Here is a 22,276-nt window from a genome sequence, read left to right as displayed (position 1 = left end):
CTGTGCAGCATGATTCTGATACCCATGATAGCCAAAATCAGGGTGACCAGGATTCAGCTTTTGATGACTTGTCAGGGACCTTTCAGCCTTCATTGTTTCAACAGGATTCAGGTAGTAAGTCTGATGAGGAAGATTCATCCCTGTCTAGGAAGGAGTTTATAGCAGAACAGAACCAAGACCCTGAGATTGAAGCTTTATAAGAAACATCTCTCTCAGATGATGAGATTAAGAAAATGGCAGTGGGGTATTATCTCAAGGATGGAGTGTTAATGAGGAAGTGGAGGCCACCTGCTATACCTGCGAGTGAGGAATGGACAATTGTTCACCAAGTTGTAGTTCCTAAAGTTCATAGGACTGAAATTTTAACTTTGGCCCACAGTATGCCCTTCGGTGGCCATTTCGGAGTGAATAAAACTGTAAACAGGATTATGAAAGAAGTTTACTGGCCGAATTTGAGGAAAGATATTGTGACCTTTTGCAGAACTTGTCACACTTGTCAAGTTGTGGGTAAACCTAATCAGGTCACCCCAGTGGCCCCACTCCGGCCTATACCTGCATTCGGAGAACCCTGTTCCAAAGTTATAATGGATTGTGTTGTCCCATTGCCAAAGACTAAAGCTGTCCATCAGTATTTACTAACTATTATGTGTACTGCATCCAGATTCCCAGAGGCAATACCTCTCAGAAATATTAAAGCTAAAACTGTGACGAAGGCTCTTAACAAGTTTTTTACTTTATTTGGTTTGCCTAAAGAAATCCAGTCTGATCAAGGAAGTAATTTTACATCTGGATTATTCCAGCAGGTAGTTTATGAACTGGGACCTAAACAAATTACATCGTCTGCGTACCATCCGGAATCACAAGGGGCTTTAGAAAGATTTCATTCTACCCTCAAAACAATGATTAAGACGTACTGTGTTGAAAATGGAAAACACTGGGGTGAAGGAATACATTTGCTTTTGTTCACCATAAAGGCTGATTTATACTTGTGCATTCGGGATACGCTGTATCCTACACCGTAGGCCCAATTTAATTTTTGCATAGCCCTACGCCGTAGCGAGCATGCGTAGTTGTGTCTGCATCGCTATACACTTCACCACCAAAACGCAAGTTGGCGGTGGGGTTTCTCTGACACTGTTGAGCTTCTTCGTGAGAGACATGGACGAGGAAATGCATTTCAAATATTTTTGGATGTCGGCAGGTAGATTTGACGATTTGGTTCATTGTCTCCAACCATTTATTTTGCATCAGTGTACAGACATGGTGGAGAAAAGCAACCGGAAATGCGATGCTATCAAACGAACCAATCACAGTTGTTGTTGTCTGTGTCGCCACGACGCGTGAGTTACTTTTTAGAGGAGGTGCACGTCACCCAACGGCGTAGGGTGCAGTGTGTGTATGTGGTGCCTGTCGCATACATTTGACACACAAGTATAAATCAGGCTTAAGAGAGTCGGTACAGGAATCACTCACTGGGCTTTAGTCCATTTGAACTTGTATTTGGTCACAGAGTGAGGGGACCTTTGACCTTGTTAAAGGAACAGTGGATTGATGGGGATGTACATGTTAACTTGTTAGACTATGTTTTGAAGTTCAGAAATAAACTACACCAAGCCTGTCGTCTAGCGAGACAAAACTTGAAGATTTCTCAAAACAAAATGAAGTGTTGGTTTGATAAGCGGATCAAAACAAAAGAAAATACAAGGTGAGGGATAATGTGCTTGCCTTATCTCCAATGTTGACAAATCCACTTCAGGCGAAATTCAATGGACTGTATGAAATAGTCTCTCAAATTAATGATGTGAATTATGTTATTAAAACACACGACCGATGTAAACTAACACAGGTAGTACACATCAATATGATAAAGCCTTATTCTGACAAGCAGGCACCATCGGTGAGTGTTGTCAAACATATCAATCTGGCAATCCTGAGAATGAAACAATTGACTCATCTGAGACTTTTCACAAGCCAAACATGGTCCCGGTTAGACTAATGAACTCGGTTGTTCTCGAAGACATTGACAACAAGTTGGCTCATCTGCAGCCAAAGCAACAACAACAGCTGAAGGAATTAATTCTGAATTTTAAAGATTTATTTCCTGATGCTCCCAAGTAAACCACGGTCGCAGTACATGACGTAGATATTGGTCAAGCCAAACCGATTAAACAACACCCATATCGCATGAACGTAGAAAAGTGTAAATTGGCTGAGCAAGAAATTGAATATATGCTGGGAAATAGTATTATTAGGCCTTCAACATCAGATTGGAGCTCACCCTGCATTATTGTGCTCAAACCTGATGGTAGAGTTAGATTTTGCACTGATTATAGGAAGGTAAATGCAGTAACAAAAACAGATGCCTATCCTATCCCTAGGGTGGATGATTGCATTGATAAGGTTGGAAAAGCTAATTTCTTACAAAGATTGATCTGTTGAAAGGGTATTGGTGTGTTCCATTGACGGACTGAGGTAGAGAAATTTCTGCATTTGTGACACCTTCTGGGTTGTATGAATACAATGTTTCGCCATTTGGAATGAAATATGCTCCAGGAACATTCCAGAGAATGATTGATTCTGTAATTCAAGGGTTAGGACACACAGATGCCTATATTGATGACTTAGTCACAGGGAGTGACACTTGGGAAGAGCATATCTCTGTAGTAGAAGAGCTGTTTGACAGGCTTTCCAGGGCCAATCTTACAGTTGACTTAGCTAAGAGTGAATTTGGCCATGCCACTGTGATCTGTCTTGGCTGTGTTGTAGGTCAAGGCAAGTTGGCTCCTGTGCAGGCAAAATTCAGGCCATTTCTGAAGTTCCTGTTCCGACTGTGTGACGAAGGCCCGTCACTGATTACAGACGTCTCAGGGCACACTCGGTAAAACACTCAAAGGGTCATCCACACACATTATTCCCCTTTGTTATTGTGGTGAGTGCACGCATCACAATAAATCAACAGTCACAATTTTACACTCATCCCCAGCAGTAATAGGTATGAAAAAAAGAAACACACTATGTCACAGTTTTATTATCTCAGGTCAATTTAATCATATTCGTCTTTCCAATAAGTGTTTTGCCGAAGTGTCATGATAATCTGACGTTTCTCTCCTCCACAGTCACTGGGTCTGAAACAGAGCTGCTGCATAGAGCTGTCTTATATAGAGGCAGCAGCAACCTGCACAGGTGTGCCGATGGTGGAGGATACCATCTTTACCTGGGACAAGGGTTATGTTACCTAATTACTCATCTTGTGGTAAAGTTTTGGGGTTTATTTAAGTTATTTAACCTGGAAATGGTGAATCCTGTGATGAAGTCTATGTGTTTATTGTGAGAACTGGTGGTAGAGTTTCAGATTGTGTGAAGTGGAAGATAATTGAGTTAATTAGCTTTTGGTTAGGGGGATTGGCTTAGCAGTTATAAACCTTGGGTTACCAAGGCTTTGGGTGTTTTTTTTGTTGTTTAGTCTGAGGGTGGTTGTTAACCAGACAGGTGACAATTGCAAGCTGTGTGTGTGTATATATATATATATATATATTATAGTATTTTTTTAAAAAATCTTCTTGTTTTCATGTGGACATCCAAGTTTTTGTTGTTCCACTATTTTTGTAAATAAAAGCACCTCAATCAATTTTTGCCACTCAAGCCATCTTGTTATTTTTCGTAGACAGTTGACCCACAGTTTTTGTGACAGACTGGTAAGAAGGCTCTTGGAAGGTTTCTGGGAATGGTTGGATATTATCGTAAGTTGTGTAAGAACTTTGCTGATATCGCTCTTCCTCTGACTAATCTCCTGAAGAAGGGTGAAAAGTCTGTTTGGACCGAGACTTGTCAGGAAGCATTTGATCAATTGAAAGTTATTATTTGGGATTAGGTCAATCAATATAGTGTCATCAGCAAATTTAATTAACAGATTGGAGCTGTGGGTGGTGACACAAGTCATGGGTGCACAGAGAGTAAAGGAGGGGGCCAAGGATTCAACCCTGTGGGGCATGTGTGCTGAGGGTCAAAGAGACAGAGGTGAGGGATCCCTCTCTTACCACCTGCCAGCCATCTGACAGGAAGTCCAGGATCCAGCTACACAAGGCAGGGTGAAGGCCGAGGTCTCTGAGCTTCTTCTCGATACTTCACAACTTCGTATGGCTAAAGCTATGCCCATGACTGCAAGGAACTGCAGAGAACTTTGGTCTCATCTGGAAACATCATAGAAACAAGCCTCCCCTCTATGGACTCTTCCTACACTTCCCCTGCCTTGGGAAAGCAGGCCTTGTACTCAAAGATGCCCACAACTTTGGACATTATTGCTGCAAACCCAAACCTCCATCGGGGAAGAGATGCAAAAGCCTTAAAGCGCATACCACCAGGCTCATGGACAGCTTCCTGTCTGCAGTTCTAGGCCAAATTAATGGTCTCCAGTCCAATAAAATGGACTCGACCTCACAATGTAACTCGACGTGACCCTGCCCCATATGTCTATCTGCACTGCACTTTCTCTGCAGCTGTAGCTCAGTACATGATAAGTCCCCATTTTAATTGTGTGGAAATATTAGACAGACTGAGCTTCTGCTTTGGAACCACAGAGGAAAAGTTAACTGAACTGATGAACACCAATAAATAGAAAAGGCTTCAATCTCGCATTACGATCTGCGGTAACTGGGATCAGGTGACCGGTGGTGGGTCTCCCAGACCAATTATCAGAATCAGGTTTAATAGCACTGGCTGATCTTATGTAATTTGTTGTCTCTACAGCAGCAACAGAATTTAATTCATAACAATAGATTTTTACCTTTGATTTAAAATAAGAATATACATATTAAATAGTTAAATTATATAAGTAATACAAAATAAAATTAAAATGTAATACTGTAAACTACTTTAATTGTGTGGAACTATTTGACTGACTGGGTTGTTGCTTTGGAAATTCTGGAGTGAAGCTGAACTAAACTGTACACATTTATGAAAAGCTCAGATAAATACAAAAGGCTAAGTTCTCATATGAATGGGTCAGACACCCAGAAACATTGGCTGCCCTTCAGCAGGTAAAAACAGTGGAATGAGGCCTAGTCCCAGGCCTCGGCCCAGTAGTTATGGTCTGAGGTCTGGGACTTGGTGAGAGTAAGCATTCGGCACGGACTAGAAGGGCCGAGATGGCCTGTTTCCATGCTGTAATTGTTATGTGGTTATATGGAAACATGCTGAAAATATTGCAGAATAAAACATTGTCCACCCACAACGAGAGGACGTGACAGATCCGGATCTCACTGCCTTGTCTGAATGGGCGAAAGATGAAGTTACACGTACACTCCAGCAGTGACCGGCAGATGCTGCAGATCTGCGGGAAAACGTGAACAGGAAACGGGATCACGTGATGGGTGGAGGGTCTCCCACCTGAACCGGTGACTCCGCTCCTCGCCCCTCACATGCTGCCAGACCCATCCGCTGCATTTCCCACATTATTCCATATTTACACCAGATACATTTTTACTTCTTCCCTCCAAATCGTCCCTGTCCCTTTCCCTCCACCCCCAGGTCACAGAGTCACAGGCTCGATTCCCATCCCGGTCCAACACACAATTCAGACCCAAACCGGAAATGTGCAGGTTTCATTTAAATCCCTCCATGTTTATAAACACTCATTTCTATTCACATTCCTCCAACTTCACTGGACAGGAACACTGAAACATCAAGTGAGAAACAGCTGGAGTTGGCCAATCAGCCCCTCTAACCATCAACAAGATGAAGGCTGCTCTCCCATCTCAGCCACATGTTTCTGCCCGATCCTCATTTCCTCGATCCCTCTGGTCTCCACACATCTGCCGGCCTCTGTTTTATGTGAGGATGATCACTGAGTCTTCACCGGCCTCTGTGGTGGGGATTTACAGACATTCACCACCCTCGGATTGGAGACATTTCCCCTTGTCTCAGTCCCGGACAGTCCACCCCCTTTTTCAGAGACTGGGATCCCTGGTTCAGCCTGTAATGATGTTGTGCATTTCAATGTGATCAACTCTCAGTCCTCGATTCTCTAATTGAAAGGGTTATCACATTTGATCTTTCTTCATATGATGACCCCACCATTCCAGGCATCAGTCTGGTGAATCTTCATTGCACTCTCCATAACAAATACTCTCTAACCTCTTTGTTAATCCTCTATGGAATTAATTTCCATCTTCTGCAGCCCCGTGTTGCCCCAACCACTCACCTCCCACCCCCGTCACTATTTCCACCTTCCCACCTCCCCCTCACCTGGATCCACCTCTCACTCCCCAGCTCTTGCCCCATCCCCACCCCTCACCTCTTTTCTCGGACTATTTCCCGTCCACTCTCAGTCCAGAGGGAGGGTCTCGGCCCGAAATGTTGACGGTCCATTTCCCTCCACAGATGCTGCCCGACCCACTGAGTTCCTCCGGCAGTTTGTTCTTTGGTCTGTGTGACCCGTGTTAGTGTGGGGAGCGGGATTTTACACCATATTCCCGGTACAGTCTCAACAAAACACAAATAATTGTCACTTTGCCCGGACCATTGGCCCCGCTTGCAGGGCAACAGTCTGCCGGTGTTTGCCCCCCAATGTGGTGAATCGCCACCACCGTGGGCTCAGACATTTCCACAGATGAGCCCCTCCTGTCCCCACCGGGACAAACATCCTGTCCGCCCCCTCTCTCACCGTCTTCATCCTCTCCCTCCCCGGGGAACCGGCATCAAACCGACGGGCCGAGCGGTCTCCTCCTACCTCTCAGCGACACATCAGACTCCGGCCGCAGGAGACGCTTCACAAACGCCCCAACTTCCCTCGGAGGGAAATGGAAATAAATCAGAAAGCGGACATTTACTTTGACGGTTGTCCCGCCGTGACGGAAAGTTCGGGAGACGGAGTCATCGGGGGTAACGCCCTCTGGGCTGGCCTGCCTCCTCTATTGGGTGGAAGCAGTGATTGACATCGCTTCGTACCAATGGGAATACAGCAGCGCCTGACTCCTCTGTTGACAGCGGTGGGGAGGGGCTGGTCACGTGATTAGTAGCCCGGCCGTTTAAGCGACCAAGCTCGAGCTCACCAGCGCGCGGGGCACAAAAGGCCCCGGATGATCGGTTGAGGTGAGAAGGGGTCTCCGGGTTGGGGGTCTCACCGGGCGGCGTTTCCAACACCGACTTCGGGTAGTTGCTGTGACTCCGGACTCCGTGACCCGCAATCCCGGGACAGTCCTGCTCTCTTCCCTCTCTCTCAGCCCCACCATCCGTACACGGGCCCCGGGGAGCTTCCGGCTGATGAGGGAATGGGAACCGATGGGTCTCTCAGACAGAGCTGAGCTCCAGCTGTCTAAATGCAAGGATCGGGAACTCGGAGAAAGGGAACAAAATCTTTTACATCAGCTGTTGTGAAAATCACCTTTGTTCTGCCTCCAGTCACAAACAAGAGAAAATCTGCAGATGCTGGAAATCCGAGCAACACACACAAATTGCTGGAGGAACTCAGCATTAGTACTCTTTTCCATAGATGCTGCCTGGCCTGCTGAGTTCCTCCAGCATTTTGTGTCTGTTGCTTTTTCCACCCCCTCTTGTTCTGGACTTTCTACCCGTGAGAACATGTTTTGCCCCACTCTCTCTGGGTACATAATGATATCAAACACCTTTTCCCTGGGCAACAAGTAGCTTTCACATCACAAACGTGCCAGACTCCAATGAGACAGACTACTGCCCTTCCCTTCATATTCATTGGCATTGCCATCACTGAGTTCACCACCGTCAGTCACCTGGGGGAGGGTTCAGGGGAAATATTTGTCTACAATACAGAAACTGGTGTTACCTGTGCGTATTCTGGCGATGCAAATTTTGCTGGAGAATAAGCAAGTGGGAAGAAGTGGAGTGATATTTGAAAATCTGACTTTTTTAAGTGTCATTTAGCAAGCAAATGACATATGGACAGTGCAAAAGCTCTGACAAGAAAATCCATCATTACCTGTTACAGGCCTGCAACTTAGGTTGTGTGAGAGTGTAGATGAACTTAAACAAACCCAGAGGAGATCCAAGTTCTTACAGACAGTGATTTGATAGCTGTTAAAATGAATACCTCTCTATATAAAATTCACTGTGCACATGTGGGAAAATTGCATAATACAAGCTTTATGTGCACACTGGTCATTACAAATTTGAGGGGAGATTGGTGGGAAGGTGGGAAGACCTCCAGTGTCCCTGATGCCATGACGTACATGATGTGCATCCAGCTGCAGCTTGTAACCCTGCACTTTAAGGAGTTGGAACTTGAAATGGATGAATTCTGGATCATCCAGGAGTTGGAGGGGGTGATAGACATGACATGAAGAGAGGTGAGTTACACCCAAGGTGCAGGACACAGGAAACTGGGTGAGAGTCAGGAAGGGGAATGAGGTTAAATAGCCATCACAGAGTACTCTTGTGTCCATCCCGCACAACAACAGGTGGACCACTTTAGAAACTGTTGAGATTACCTGGCAGAGAAAAATCAAAGGGGTGATAGGGGATTCGTTAGTTAGAGGAACAGAACAAGAGGGGACTAATATCCCAGTGGTAAGGCTCGCTAGTGCTAGTGTGGGGAGAGGGTGATGTGGTTAAAATAAGTTGTAGGGGAAATGGGAGCCAGAATGACAGAACAGATAGTGGAGAGGGTGAATTGAATGAAATTGACTTTATTGCATACGTCCTTCATATACATGAGGAGTAGAAATCTTTACATCTCCATCTAAATGTGCAATGTGTAATTTATAGTCATTTATAATAAATAGTTTGTACACAGGACAGTCAATATAACATAGAAATTGAATTGTGTCAGCATGAATTAATCAGTCTGATGGCCTGGTAGAAGATGATGTCCCGGAGCCTGTTGGTCCCTTTGCTGTGGTACCGTTTCCTGGATGGTAGCAGCAGGAACAGTTTGTGGTTGTGGTGAATTGGGTCTCCAATATCCTTTGGGCCCCTTTTACACACCTGTCTCTGTAAATGTCCTGAATAGTGGGAAGTTCACATCTACAGATGCGCTGGCTGTCCGCACCACTCTCTGCAGGTTCCTGCGATTAAGGGAAGTACAGTTCCCATACCAGGCAGTGATGCAGCCAGTCAGGATGCTCTCAATTGTGTCATAGAAACATAGAAACATAGAAACATAGAAAATTCGGCCCTTCGAGCCTGCACCGCCATTTATTATGATCATGGCTGATCATCCAACTCAGAACACCGCCCCAGCCTTCCCTCCATACCCCCTGACCCCCGTAGCCACAAGGGCCATATCTAACTCCCTCTTAAATATAGCCAATGAACTGGCCTCAACTGTTTCCTGTGGCAGAGAATTCCACAGATTCACCACTCTCTGTGTCCCTGTAGAAAGACCTTCGGATTTTGGGCCCCATCCCCAGCTTCTTCAACTATCTGAGTTGAAAGAGGTGCTGCTGTGCTCTTTTTACAACACAGCCGGTATGTACAGACCATGTACATGAAAGATGGCAAATGGAGTTTAATGCTGGTAAGTGTGAGGTGCTACATTTTGGTAGGACTAATCAAAATAGGACATACATGGTAAATGGTAGGGCATTGAAGAATGCAGTAGAACAGAGGGATCTGGGAATAATGGTGCATCATTCCCTGAAGGTGGAATCTCATGTGGATAGGGTGGTGAAGAAAGCTTTTGGTATGCTGGCCTTCATAAATCAGAGCATTGAGTATAGGAGCTGGGATGTAATGTTAAAATTGTACAAGGCATTGGTAAGGCCAAATTTGGAGTATTGTGTACAGTTCTGGTCACCGAATAATAGGAAAGATGTCAACAAAATAGAGAGAGGACAGAGATTTACTAGAATGTTACCTGGGTTTCAGCACCTCAGTTACAGAGAAAGGTTGAACAAGTTGGGTCTTTATTTTTTTGGAGCGTAGAAGGTTGAGGGGGGTCTTGACAGTGGAATTTAAAATTATGAGGGGGATAGATAGAGTTGACGTGTATAGGCTTTTTTCATTGAGAGTAGGTGAGATTCAAACAAGAGGACATGAGTTGAGTGTTAGGGGGCAGAAGTTTAGGGGTAACATGAGGAGAACTTCTTTACTCAGAGAGTGGTAGTTGTGTGGAATGAGCTTCCAGCAGAAGTGGTAGAGGCAGGCTCGATATTGTCATTTAAAGTAAAATTGGATAGCTATATGGACAGGAAAGGAATGGAGGGTTATGGGCTGAATGCAGGTTGGTGGGACTAGGTGAGAGTAAGCATTCAGCATGGACTAGAAGGGCTGAGATGGCCTGTTTCCATGCTGTAATTGTTATATGGTTATATGTGAGATCCTTGGTGATGTTTATGCTGAGGAACTTAAAGCTGTTCACCTTCTTAACCCCAGATCCATTGATGTCAATAGGGGTTAGCCTGTCTCCATTCCTCCTGTCATCCACAATCAGCTCCTTTGTTTTTGTGACAATGAGAGAGAGTTTGTTTTCTTGACACCAGTCAGATGTTGTTCAGACCTCAGACAGAGTCAGCAATCAAATGGTTGAGCATGGTGCGATGAATGTGCTGAGCTGTGTGTATCACAATGCAAGAAGCATCGTAGGAAATCCAGATGAGCTCTTGGACAGGGAATTATGATATTGTAGCCATTATTGGGACTTGGTTGCACCAAACAGTCTGAGGGATTTAGAGGAACAAATTTGTAGAGAGATTGCAGACCATGACAAGGAACAAAAGTGTGATTTTAACTTTCCATATATTGACTGGGACTCCCATACTGTAAAAGGACTCAAGGGGGTAGAGTTTGTCAAATGTGCCCTTAATCAGTTTGTAGAATTCCTGACGTAGAAGTGTGCGATGAGCTGTTAGGAAATGTTCCAGGGCTGGTGACAGAAATTAGTGATCATAATGCAATGAGATTCAAAGTAACTACGGAAAACGAGAGGTGTGCACCACGGGTTGAGATTCTAAATTGGAGAAAGGTCTATTTTGATGGTATCAGAAAGGATCCGACAAGTGTGGTTTGGGACAGTCTGTTTTCTGGCAAAGGAGTACTTGGTAAGTGGGAGGCCTTCAGAAGTGAAAATTTGAGGGTGTCTAGTTTGTATATGCCTGTCAAGATAAAAGTTGAAAGGTAACTGGCACAGGGAACCTTGGATATTTTGTTCCTCCAAATGCGTCAGAATGTTGGGTGCTACTAAGGTTCATTAATGACTACAATATCAAAATTCCACCCCCGAGCTGATCCAACTTTTTTTAAGTTGTCTTCTGTGGTTTCTAAAAGCTTCCCAATAGTTTTTGCTTTTTTGTTTGCCCTCTCTTTGGCTTTTATGTTGGCTTTGTCTTCTCATTTCATCCACAGTTGTGTCCTCCTGCGTTTCCAATGCTTCCACTTCTTTGCGATGTATCTATCACTCAGCTCCCGAATTGCTCCCAGAAACTCCAGCCATTGCTGCTCCATTGTCACTCCTACCTTTTCCCTTCCAAACAAGTTTGGCCAGCTTCTCTGTCATAGAAACATGGAGAAGTTCAAACGGAAACAGACTATTTGGCCCATCTAGTCAATGCCGAAAAAAGCTTTAAGCTGTCCAATGCAACTACCTGCACTGGGACCATCGCCCTCCATACCCCCACCATCCAGGACCCATCCAAACTTCTTCTAAATGGCGAAACCGAGCTCATATTCACTACTTGCGCTGACATCTCATTCCACACTCTCACGACCATTTCAGTAAAGAGCTTTTCCAAATGTTCCCGTTAAATTTTCACCTTCCCCACTTACCCATGACATCTGGTTGTCATCCCACCCAACCTCAGTGGAAAAAGCTGCTTGCATTTACCCTATCTATACCCTCATAATTTTGTATACTTCCAACAAATTCTCAAAGCAATGTATAATTTCCTTGTTTATGTTTAGAGCCTTTTTTAGGTGTATGAAATGATGAGGGGCATTGATCATGTGGGTAGCCAGAGGTTTTTTCCCAGGGCTGAAATGGCTAACACGAGGGGAGATAGTTTTAAGGTGCTTGGAAATAGATACCGAGGGGATGTCAGGGGTAAGTTTTTTACACAGAGAGTGGTGGGTGCGTGGAATGCACTGCCGGCTATTCGTGTGAGAGTGTTTCAGTTACTGTGGGGACAGGAACCCATGCAGCTCAGTGGGAACAGGGAATAATACCAGCGCAGAGAGTCAAACTGAGCTGGGTCACAGATCGGAGATGGCAGAGAGGTCCAATTCTTATAGAGACAGGAAGAGCATCAGAGAATTTGATGGTCATTCCAGGTAACAGCACTGTGCCCAGTTAGAAGATGATTTCTCTCTCTGACTTGGGTAACAGTGAAGTTGAACAGAGTGATCCCAGATCACACGTTGACAACTCAAGTGACCTCATCTGAGATATTGTCCGACACCCATTGATGGATTTTGTAAATATTTTTACAGGTTAAACATGACAAGGAATTTGTCTACTGGAATCTCGAACACAACATGCCAGTTTTGCTGTCTCTGTCCAGATAATTTAAGAAGAGGAGCAAGGGATTCACTCGATCATCCTTCCTACTCAGACTGTGAGGAGGGATTCACTCGGTCATCTGACCGACTGGCACACCCATCATTTTACACAGTGGGGGTTGGAGGGAACCGATTCACTGAGCAAACAGTGGGAATGGATTCAGTCGGTCATTTTAACTGAAGGTACATCAGCAAGTTCACACCGGACAAGGCCATTCACCTGCTCTGTGTGTGAGAAGGGATTCAGTTGGTCATCCCACCTGTGGACACACCGGTCAGTTCACACTGGGCAGAGGCTGGTCATCTGCTGAATTTGTGGGGAAGGATTCACTCGGTCATCTGACCTAATGGCTCACCAGCGAGTTCATACTGGAGACCGGCCGTTCACCTGCTCAGACTGCGGGAAGGGATTCACTCGATTATCCCAACTGAAGGTACATCAGCGAGTTCACACTGGAGAGAGGCTGTTCACTTGCTCAGTGTGTGGGAAGGGATTCACTCGGTCATCCACCCTACTGACACATCAGTCAGTTCACACTGGGGAGAGGCCATTCACCTGCTCAAACTGTGGGAAGGGATTCAGTCAGTCATCTGAACTGAAGGTACATCGGCAAGTTCACACTGGAGAGAGGCCGTTCACTTGCTCAGTGTGTGGGAAGGGATTCACTCAGTCAGCCAACCTACTGTCACATCAGTTAGTTCACACTGGGGAGAGACCGTTCACCTGCTCAAACTGTGGGAAGGGATTCACTTCCTCATCCCAACTGAAGGTACATCGGCGAGTTCACACTGGGGAGAAGCCGTTCATCTGCTCGGACTGTGGGAAGGGATTCACTCAGTCATCTCAACTGAAGGTACATCGGCGAGTTCACACTGGGGAGAGGCCGTTCATCTGCTCGGACTGTGGGAAGGGATTCTCTCAATCATCCAAACTGAAGGTACATCAGCGAGTTCACACTGGGGAGAGGCCGTTCACCTGCTCTGACTGTGGGAAGGGATTTACTCGATCATCCCAACTGAAGATACATCAGCGAGTTCACACTGGAGGGAGGCCATTCACCTGCTCAGACTGTGGGAGGCGATTCACTCGGTCATCCTTCCTACTGACACATCAGTCAGTTCACACTGGGGAGAGGCCATTCACCTGCTTGGACTGTGGGAAGGGATTCACTTGCTCATCCCACCTGAAGGTACATCAGCGAGTTCACACTGGGGAGAGGCCATTCACCTGCTCGGACTGTGGGGAGGGATTCACTTGCTCATCGCAACTGAAGATACATCAGCGAGTTCACACTGGGGAGAAGCCATTCACCTGCTCAGACTGTGGGAAGGGATTCACTCGGTCATCCCCCCTAATGACGCACCAGCGAGTTCACAGTGGGGAGCGGCCATTCACCTGCTCAGACTGTGGGAAGGGATTCATTCAGTTATCTCAACTGAAGATACATCAGCGAGTTCACACTGGAGAGAGGCCATTCACCTGCTCAGAGTGTGGAAAGGGATTCACTTCGTCCTCTCAACTACTGGGCCACCAGCGAGTTCACACTGGAGAGAGGCCATTCACCTGCTCAGTGTGTGGGAAGGGATTCACTCGGTTGTCTCATCTTCAGAGACACCAGCGTGTTCACACAGGGGAGAGGTCGTTCACCTGCTCAGTGTGTGGGAAGAGATTCAGTCGGTCATCCAGCCTACAGAGACACCAGCAAGTTCACACTGGGTAGAGGCTGATCACCTGCTCGGACTTTGGGAAGAGATTCTCTCAGCCATCGCCACCAAATGTCCATCATTGAGTTCACACTGGGGAGAGGCCGTTCACCTGCTGGGAATGTGTGAAGCAATTCGCTCAGTCATCTAACCTTATGTAACTCTCGTTTCAGCTAGCAGCTTAATATAGGGGGTGATAGCCCCCCAGCCTGGCCAAATTTAAGAAAGATCATTTAGGTGGATGCTGCACGATGTGTCCCCTGTTACAAATCAGTACCCCAAAATAACAAACGATACATAATATGCGATTAAACGATTGGGCTTTGTAGTTCTTTCTTTGACTATAGGGCGAGTAAAAAAAAATAATGAAGAAGAAAAAGAGCCCACTCCGTCCATTCATGTCTTCTCATCTCTCCCCAGCAAAATACAGTGAAAATCTCTCTTCCAGACTCACAAGAAAGAACAACATTTCTCTCATTGGATAGCCCTGCACTCCAAAACCCTGTTATCTCTAGTCATAACCTAAACATTACTGCTACAGAGAAACCATTACCTCAGCAGTGATACATTGCAGAGAGGCCATTCCATTAGCAGTGAAACCTTACAGCATGTTACACTTGTGACACCCTACCGGGTTCACACTGAGGAGAAAGTTTTAATAAGCTGCATGCTGGATATTTGTCCATCACCGTTGCTGAATGCAATTTCGAGAGTGACTGTCGGTGCTGAACTCTGCAATTATTGCTGCTGCTCACCACACCCAGTCTGCACCCTGGTCACTGGGCATGGGAGCAGTTTCCTCTGCTGCATATTCACCTTTAATGGGACTGGAGTGGAGAGCGGCCAGTGAAGGAGTGGAGCTTTGAGGCTTTGGCTCGAGATGTTTCGGCGAGCAGCGGCAGAGGATGAGCTTGCTCCCAGTAAGGTAAGGCTGGGTATGTTCCTTTAATTATTTTGATTAACTTAGGAGTTGGTAATGCAGGCAGTAGATAGGGCAGTCCAGTGCTCCGATTGTAGGATGTGGGAAGTGAGGGACAGCACAATTGTCTCTGATGACTAAACCTCAGGGATCTGTACTGGGTCCAATGTTGTTTGTCATATATATTAATGATCTGGATGATGGGGTGGTAAATTGGATTAGTAAGTATGCAGACGATACTAAGATAGGTGGAGTTGTGGATCATGAAGAAGGTTTTCAAAGCTTGCAGAGAGATTTAGACCACTTAGAAGAGTGGGCTGAAAGATGGCTGATGGAGTTTAATGCTGATAAATGTGAGGTGCTACATTTTGGTGGGGCTAATCAAAATAGGACATACATGGTAAATGGTTGGGCATTGAAGAATGCTGTAGAACAGAAGGATCTGGGAATAATGGTGCATAGTTCCCTGAAGGTGGAGTCTCATGTGGATAGGGTGGTGAAGAAAGCTTTTGGTATGCTGACCTTTATAAATCAGAGCATTTAGTACAGGAGTTGGGATGTTATGTTGAAACTGTATGAGGCATTGGTAAGGCCAAATTTGGAGTATTGTGTACAGTTCTGGTCACCAAATTATAGGAAAGATGTCAATAACATTGAGAGAGTACAGAGGAGATTTACTAAAATGTTGCCTGGGTTTCATCTCCTAAGTTACAGAGAAAGGTTGCATAAGTTAGGTCTTTATTCTTTGGAGCGTAGAAGGTTGATGGGGGACTTGATAGAGGTATTTAAAATTATGAGGGGGATAGATAGAGTTGTCATGGATAGGCTTCTTGAGAGTGGGGGAGGTTCAAACAAGAGGACATGAGATGAGAGTTAAAGGGTAAAAGTTTAGGGGTAACATGAGGGGAACTTCTTTACTCAGAGAGTGGTAGCTGTGTGGAACGAGCTTCCAGCAGAAGTGGTTGAGGCAAGTTCGATGTTGTCGTTTAAAGTTAAATTGGATAGATATATGGACAGGAAAGGAATGGAGGGTTGTGGGCTGAGTGCAGGTTGGTGGGACTAAGTGAGAGTAAGAGTTCGGCATGGACTAGAAGGGCCGAGATGGTGCCTGTTTCCGTGCTGTAATTGTTATATGGTTATATGGTTAAACCTGCAAGAGGTGCATCCAGCTACAGGTCTTGTCAATCCGAGTTAGGGAACTGGAGCTGGAGCTGGATGAACTTCGGACCATTCGGGGGGCGGAGGCAGTAATAGACTGGAGTTGCAGGGAGACAGTCAGGAGACAGGTAACTGGGTGACTGTCAGGAGAGGGAAGGGGAATAGACAGAAAGAGCAGAGCACCCCTAGTGGCCGTTCCCATCAACAATAAGCGTACCATTTTGGATACTGTTGGTGGGGACAACCTGCCATGGACAAGTTGTAGTGGTTGTGTGTCTGGCACCGAGACTGAACTCTCAGCTCAGAAAGGAAGGAGGGAAAAGAGAAGAGCAGTAGTGATAGGGGATTTGATAGTAAAGGGGACAGATAAGTGGTTCTGTGGGAAAGATCGAGAATCCCGGATGGTCTGTTGCCTCCCTGGTGCCAGGGTCCACGATATCTCGGATGGAGTTCTCGGTATTCTCAGGAGAGAGGGTGAGCAGCCAGATGTGGTGGTCCATGTGGAGACCAATGACATAGATAGGAGTAGGGATCAGGTCCTGAAGAAGGAATATAGGGAGTTAGGGGAAAAAGTTAAAAAGCAGGACCTCAAGGGTGGTAATCTCAGGATTGCTGCCTGTGCCACGAGACAGAGAGGGTAGGAATTGGAAGTCATGGCAGTTGAATGTGTGGCTGAAGAGTTGGTGCAGGGGGCAGGGGTTCAGATTTCTGGATCATTGGGATCTCTTCTGGGGAAGGTCTGACCTGTACAACAAGGACGGGCTGCACCTGAACTGGAAAGGGACCAATATCCTGGTGGGCAGGTTTGCTGGAGCTGTTGGGGAGGGTTTAAACTAGTTTGTCAGGGGGGTGGGAATCAGAATGTGAGTGCAGAGATGAGGGTAGAAGGAGAAGGGTATGATGCTGTGTGTTCTGAGTTGGTGAGGAAGGACAGGCAGGGGACAAAACATACATGTAGCCAGTTTGAGGGGTTGAAGTGTGTCTATTTCAACGCTGGGAGTATTAGGAATAAAGGGGATGAACTTAGAGCATGGATCAGTACATGGAACTACGATGTTGTGGCCATTGCTGAAACTTGGCTGGAGGAAGGGCAGGATTGGCTGATGCAGGTACCGGGGTTTAGGTGTTTTAAAGGAATAGGATGGGAGGTAGAAAAGGGGGAGGGAGTAACATTACTGGTCAGGGATAGTATCACGGCTGTAGAAAGGGAGGATGCTGCAGAGGGAGTGTCCACTGAGTCAGTGTGGGTGGAAGTCAAAAATAGGAAGGGATCAATCACTGTGCCGGGAGTGGTCTATAGGCCCCCAAATAGCCCTCGGGACATCAAGAAGCAGATAAGCAGGCAGATTTTAGAATGGTGCAGGAAATACAGGGTTGTAGTTATGGGTGATTTCAACTTCCCTCATATTGACTGGCACCTCCTGACTGCAAGGGGGATAGATGGGGCTGAATTTGTCAGGGGTGTTCAAGAAGGATTCCTGACACAGTATGTGGACCGTTCGACGAGAGGAGAGGCCATACTGGATCTAGTTCTGGGTAATGAACCTGGTCAGGTGGCAGACATCTTGGTGGGGGAGCATTTTGGTGAGAGTGACCACAACTCACTTAGCCTCAGCATAGCTATGGAAAAGGATAAAAACAGACAAAATGGGAAAGTGCTTAACTGGAGAAGGGCTAACTATGAATGGATGAGGCAGGAACTAGTGAGAGTAAATTGGAAACAGGTGTTGAAAGGTGAAAGCACAGAAGTAATGTGGAGGAAGTTTAGGGACAACTTGTGCTGGGTTCAGGATAGGTTTGTCCCACTGAGGCAAGGAAAAAATGGTCGGAAAAGGGAACCGTGGCTGACGAAACACGCGAGGCAACTCGTCAAGTGGAAGAAGGAAGCAGATGTTAGATATAAGAAGCAGTCAGAGCCCTGTTGGTCGCTTTTCGATTGCTCCTACCCTGTTTACTTAAGTGTCTCTACCAGTCTTTTTTTTTGAAACCTTATTATAATACTTCAATACTGCTTTACTGTGGCTGGGAAAAGAACCAAAGCGTTTGCAAAAGAAAGAGAAACAGAAGATGAATCCGCAGTCACTTTGGATTCAATCAGTGACTTCCTTAAACGGCAAAAGTAGGAATTCTGTAAAGAGTTTCAACAGCTTAACAGCAAATTGGATACAATTCAGTGAACTTTATTTGAGCATGAGAACCAAATTCAGGAGAATACTGTGAGGCTGAGGACGTTGAAGATACAATTAAACTCTGCAAAGAGTTATCTTTATCCAATGATAAAATGCTGAGAAGGATCATCAGATCGAAAATAGAAATAGGAGAAGTAACTTGCGAATCCTGGGTCTTGAAAAATCAATTGAAGGCGCTGACCCTACGAAGTTTTTTTGCAAACTTTCTGAAGCAGCTTTTTCCTGCTTTATTCACTTCCGAGCCGAAGCTCGATGGAGCTTTTTGCTCTCTGACTTTGAAGCCATTGTCCTTGGCAGTGAAACCCAGATCGGTCAGACTAGCCTTTCATGAATTTCGTATTAAGAACCTTTTAATTCACCATACCCGGAGACAAGGAATGATCGATTTCCAAAATTACAAGGTTAGATTTGTGGAAGACTATTCACCTGAAGTTTTGGCTGATCGCATGAAATATAAAGAAGTTATGTCGGAATTTTATGATAAAGGGTATAAACCATCTCTTCAGTTCCCTGCACGTCTGAGTATTGTTTTGAAGAACGGATTGCGAAAAAGAATAAATTCAGTTGAAGATGCAAAGGAGTTTCTGAAGGATGAATTCTAAAACTGTTATACTTATTTGATCAAGTTTTTTTCTTCTGTTAATATGAATTTGAAATAAGGTTACGTTTTGGCTGTTCATATATTGTCTTTTGTTATATATTTTTTGATACTACTTTATTTTATCCCTTTTTGAGGCTTTATTTTAATACAGCTTTCTTTGAATTTGTTTAAAGTGATCCTTTCATATTTTCGAATACTGAGTTATTTTGCTTTTTATGTTGTGTCTTGGTAGGGGCATAATGACCTTGCAGGACTGGAGTTTTTTCTGTCAACGGGATTTTTGGGGGCCGGTACTTAGTTCTCAGCTCGCTGACTGTCTATTGGCCAGCTTTCTCGCTTTGGGTAGGGGAGGGGGTAGGGCCTATTTCTCTCTGGGAGCTGTGTTGGGTTGAATATATGATTGTTTGTTTGAATACCTTACTTTACCGTTTGCTTTCTAGTTTTAATAACTTATGGCCAGATCTTTTAATTACTTGTTGATTGGTATTTAAAATGGTTCAAAATATTAACCTGTTTAGTTTGAATGTGAAAGGGCTGAATCACCCCACCAAAAGGAACAAAGTGTTTGCTTATATTAAAAAAATGAAAGCACCCATTATTTTTTTTTACAAGAAACACACATACACAGCTGTGATACCTTACGTTTTTTTTTACTGGGTGGAAGGGTATGCAATTCTACTCTTCGTTTAACGCAAAATCACGTGGAGTTTCGATTTTTGTAGATACTACAGTTTCCTTTATTCAGCATAAAGTTGTTTCGGACCCTAATGGTCGATTTGTTATTGTATCAGGGAGTTCAGACAGTAAGTTGATTGTTTTTGCTCATGTTTATGACCCCAGCGTAGATGATCCAGGATTTTTTGAACGTCTATTTTCATATTTGCCAGATTTGTGTACCTACTCCCTTGTGATGGGAGGAGATTTTAACTGCTGGTTAGATCCAGTATTTGATCGCTCATTTGTTAAACCAGCCACACTTAATAAATCAGCTTTGTTTATCCAATCTTTTCTAACTAAATGTGGTATAGTTGATGCTTGGCAGTTTCTGCATCTGACGGACAGGGAGTATTCTTTTTTCTCTCATGTCTATCATTCTTATACCGGGATTGACTTTATTTTTATTGATAGTCAAATGATTCCATTAGTTCGATCAATTGAATATAAAGAGATTGCTATCTCTGACCACTCTCCTGTAATTCTATCTTTAAATCTTCCTGGTCCTATCCCCATGAGTAGATTTTGGCGATTTAATTCAACTCTGTTATCCGATGAGGATTTTTAAAAAAAATTATGGAGAATCAAATTACTCTTTATTTTTGAAGAAAATACGTTGGAAGAGGCGTCTAGCCTGATTATATGGGATACTTTTAAAGCATACATCCGGTGTCAAATTATTTCTTATACTGCAAACATCATTAGAAAAGCTAACAAAGAAAGAAATGAATTAGCCAATCAGTTAAAGCAACTGGACCATAAATATGCTTCTGTACCTGATCCTGAAACATATAAGAGACGTATTGAAACTAAAACTAAATATGATCTTCTTTTAACATATCCAATTGAAAGCCAACTTTTAAAAGATAGAAGTCAACTTCATATTCACGGAGATAAAACTGGTAAGCTACTGGCTAATCAATTGAAGCCATTTTCAGCCAAGCGGCAAATTAAAGAAATACATAAAATTAATGGGGACATGACAACTGACCACCTTGAAATTAATGAACTTTTAGAGAATTTTATTCTAAATTGTATAGATCTGACTCTGTTAATGATAATATTGCAATGAATAATTTTTTAGATCAATTAAATATTCCTAATCTTTCATTAGATGATCGTAGGCAATTGGATCAACCTATTTCCCAGGATGAAATTGCTCAGGCTATTTGAGAATTGCATTCTGGGAAATCCCCAGGACCCGGTGGATTCTCTGGAGAATTTTATTAGGCTTTTTCCTCCTTGCTTATACCACATTTATGTTCTACCCTTACAGGAAGGAGGACAACCAGAGTCTTTTTACGGAGCTTCCATTTTGCTCATTCTCAAAAAGAATATGAATCCTACTAAATGCTCTTCGTATAGACCTATCTCTTTACTCAATTTTGATACTAAAATTTTATCTAAAGTGTTGGCTTGAAGATATATCTTGCACATGCACCAGTCGTGCATGCAGCCTGGTACAGCCAATCCGATCTATTCTTCTTACTTTTTAATTTCCGTTATTTTTTGTATTTTTTTTCTCACGGTAACACGTCGAAGCTGCACGCTGTCTAACATGCTGGTAGAGAGAGTTTTCTTTGTGTTTTCTTTAGCACTGGAAATGGTTACATCCCAACATGCGAGACAGAAGCAAGGTCGCATTGTATATTTCACGGACCAGCAAACACCGTCTGGCTTAGCGAACAGAGCGGCGGCCACCCCTGCTGAAATCCGGAGGAAAACACACAGAGGGGGATCACAAAGCCGAGGAAAGAGGACCGGGTCGAGACAACAGAGACTTTTGGAGAAGAGGAGTTCGGTGGGTAATACCATTCCGGCTGACCGGAAGTGCACTGAGAGCAGTAAGCGTAAAGGAGTTCGGTGCTTACTGATCTGGCTAACAACGGATAGTGCAATCCGGGGTATATTATGATTGAGGAACGTGTTTGCAGACTGGATATCGAACTTTTTACTGTTGGACTTCGGCCACATTCCACCGTGATACAACACTTGGCAGCACGGGAGGTCGTACCTGCCTGTGGCCATCGAACATGCAGCTCCTCCCGTGGAGGGTCAGACACCCTGAGCCAATAGACTGGTCCTGGACTTATTTTCCATCTGGCATAGTTTGCATTTTGGTGTTTGATTGTTTGTGGTTTTTGTATTGCTATGTCTACACTCTATTCTTGGTTGGTGCGGCTGTAACGAAACCAAATTTCCCTCGGGATTAATAAAGTATATCTATCTATCTATATCTATATTGATAGGATGCAAAACTGGGCTGAGAAGAGGCAAATGGAGTTCAACCCAGATAAGTGTGAGCTGGTTCATTGTATTAGGTCAAAGATGATGGCAGAATATAGCATTAATGGTAAGACTTGGCAGTGCGGAGGATCAGAGTCAAGTCAAGTCACTGTATATTGTCATTTCCACCATAACTGCTGGTACCGTACACAGTAAAAACGAGACAATGTTTTTCAGGACCATGGTGCTACATGAACAATACAAAAATTACACTGAACTACGTAAAAAAAACACACAAAATTA

The 22,276-nt window shown here is 44.4% G+C and overlaps 1 protein-coding gene across 3 annotated transcripts; it reads left to right on the top strand.

Moving 5' to 3' along the window:
* Positions 1-7,004: 7,004 nt before the first annotated feature.
* Positions 7,005-21,969, top strand: LOC140208239 (uncharacterized). 3 transcript variants are annotated; one of them, XR_011888703.1, is made up of 3 exons: positions 7,005-7,089; positions 12,394-15,091; positions 21,343-21,969. XR_011888703.1 is itself a non-coding variant. In XM_072276766.1 (2 exons), exon 2 carries the CDS (start codon positions 12,810-12,812, stop codon positions 14,181-14,183), a length of 1,374 nt encoding a protein of 457 aa, XP_072132867.1. In that variant the 5' UTR covers positions 7,005-7,089; positions 12,394-12,809; the 3' UTR covers positions 14,184-18,141. The 3 variants fall into 3 exon arrangements, 1 of the variants encoding a protein (XP_072132867.1); XR_011888704.1 differs by lacking the exon at positions 7,005-7,089 and adding an exon at positions 9,442-9,487; XM_072276766.1 differs by lacking the exon at positions 21,343-21,969 and having other exon boundaries at positions 12,394-18,141.
* The last annotated feature ends 307 nt before the right edge of the window (positions 21,970-22,276 follow it).

This window comes from Mobula birostris, chromosome 13 (assembly GCF_030028105.1).
Source record: "Mobula birostris isolate sMobBir1 chromosome 13, sMobBir1.hap1, whole genome shotgun sequence".
NCBI classification, from domain to species: Eukaryota; Metazoa; Chordata; class Chondrichthyes; order Myliobatiformes; family Myliobatidae; genus Mobula; species Mobula birostris.
Note: the sequence above shows the minus strand (reverse complement) of the source record. Positions and strands in the feature narration are given on the sequence as shown.

Excerpts from the sequence above, each read along its gene's own strand:
- LOC140208239 (XM_072276766.1), top strand. The coding sequence starts at position 12,810 with ATGGCTCACCAGCGAGTTCATACTGGAGACCGGCCGTTCACCTGCTCA.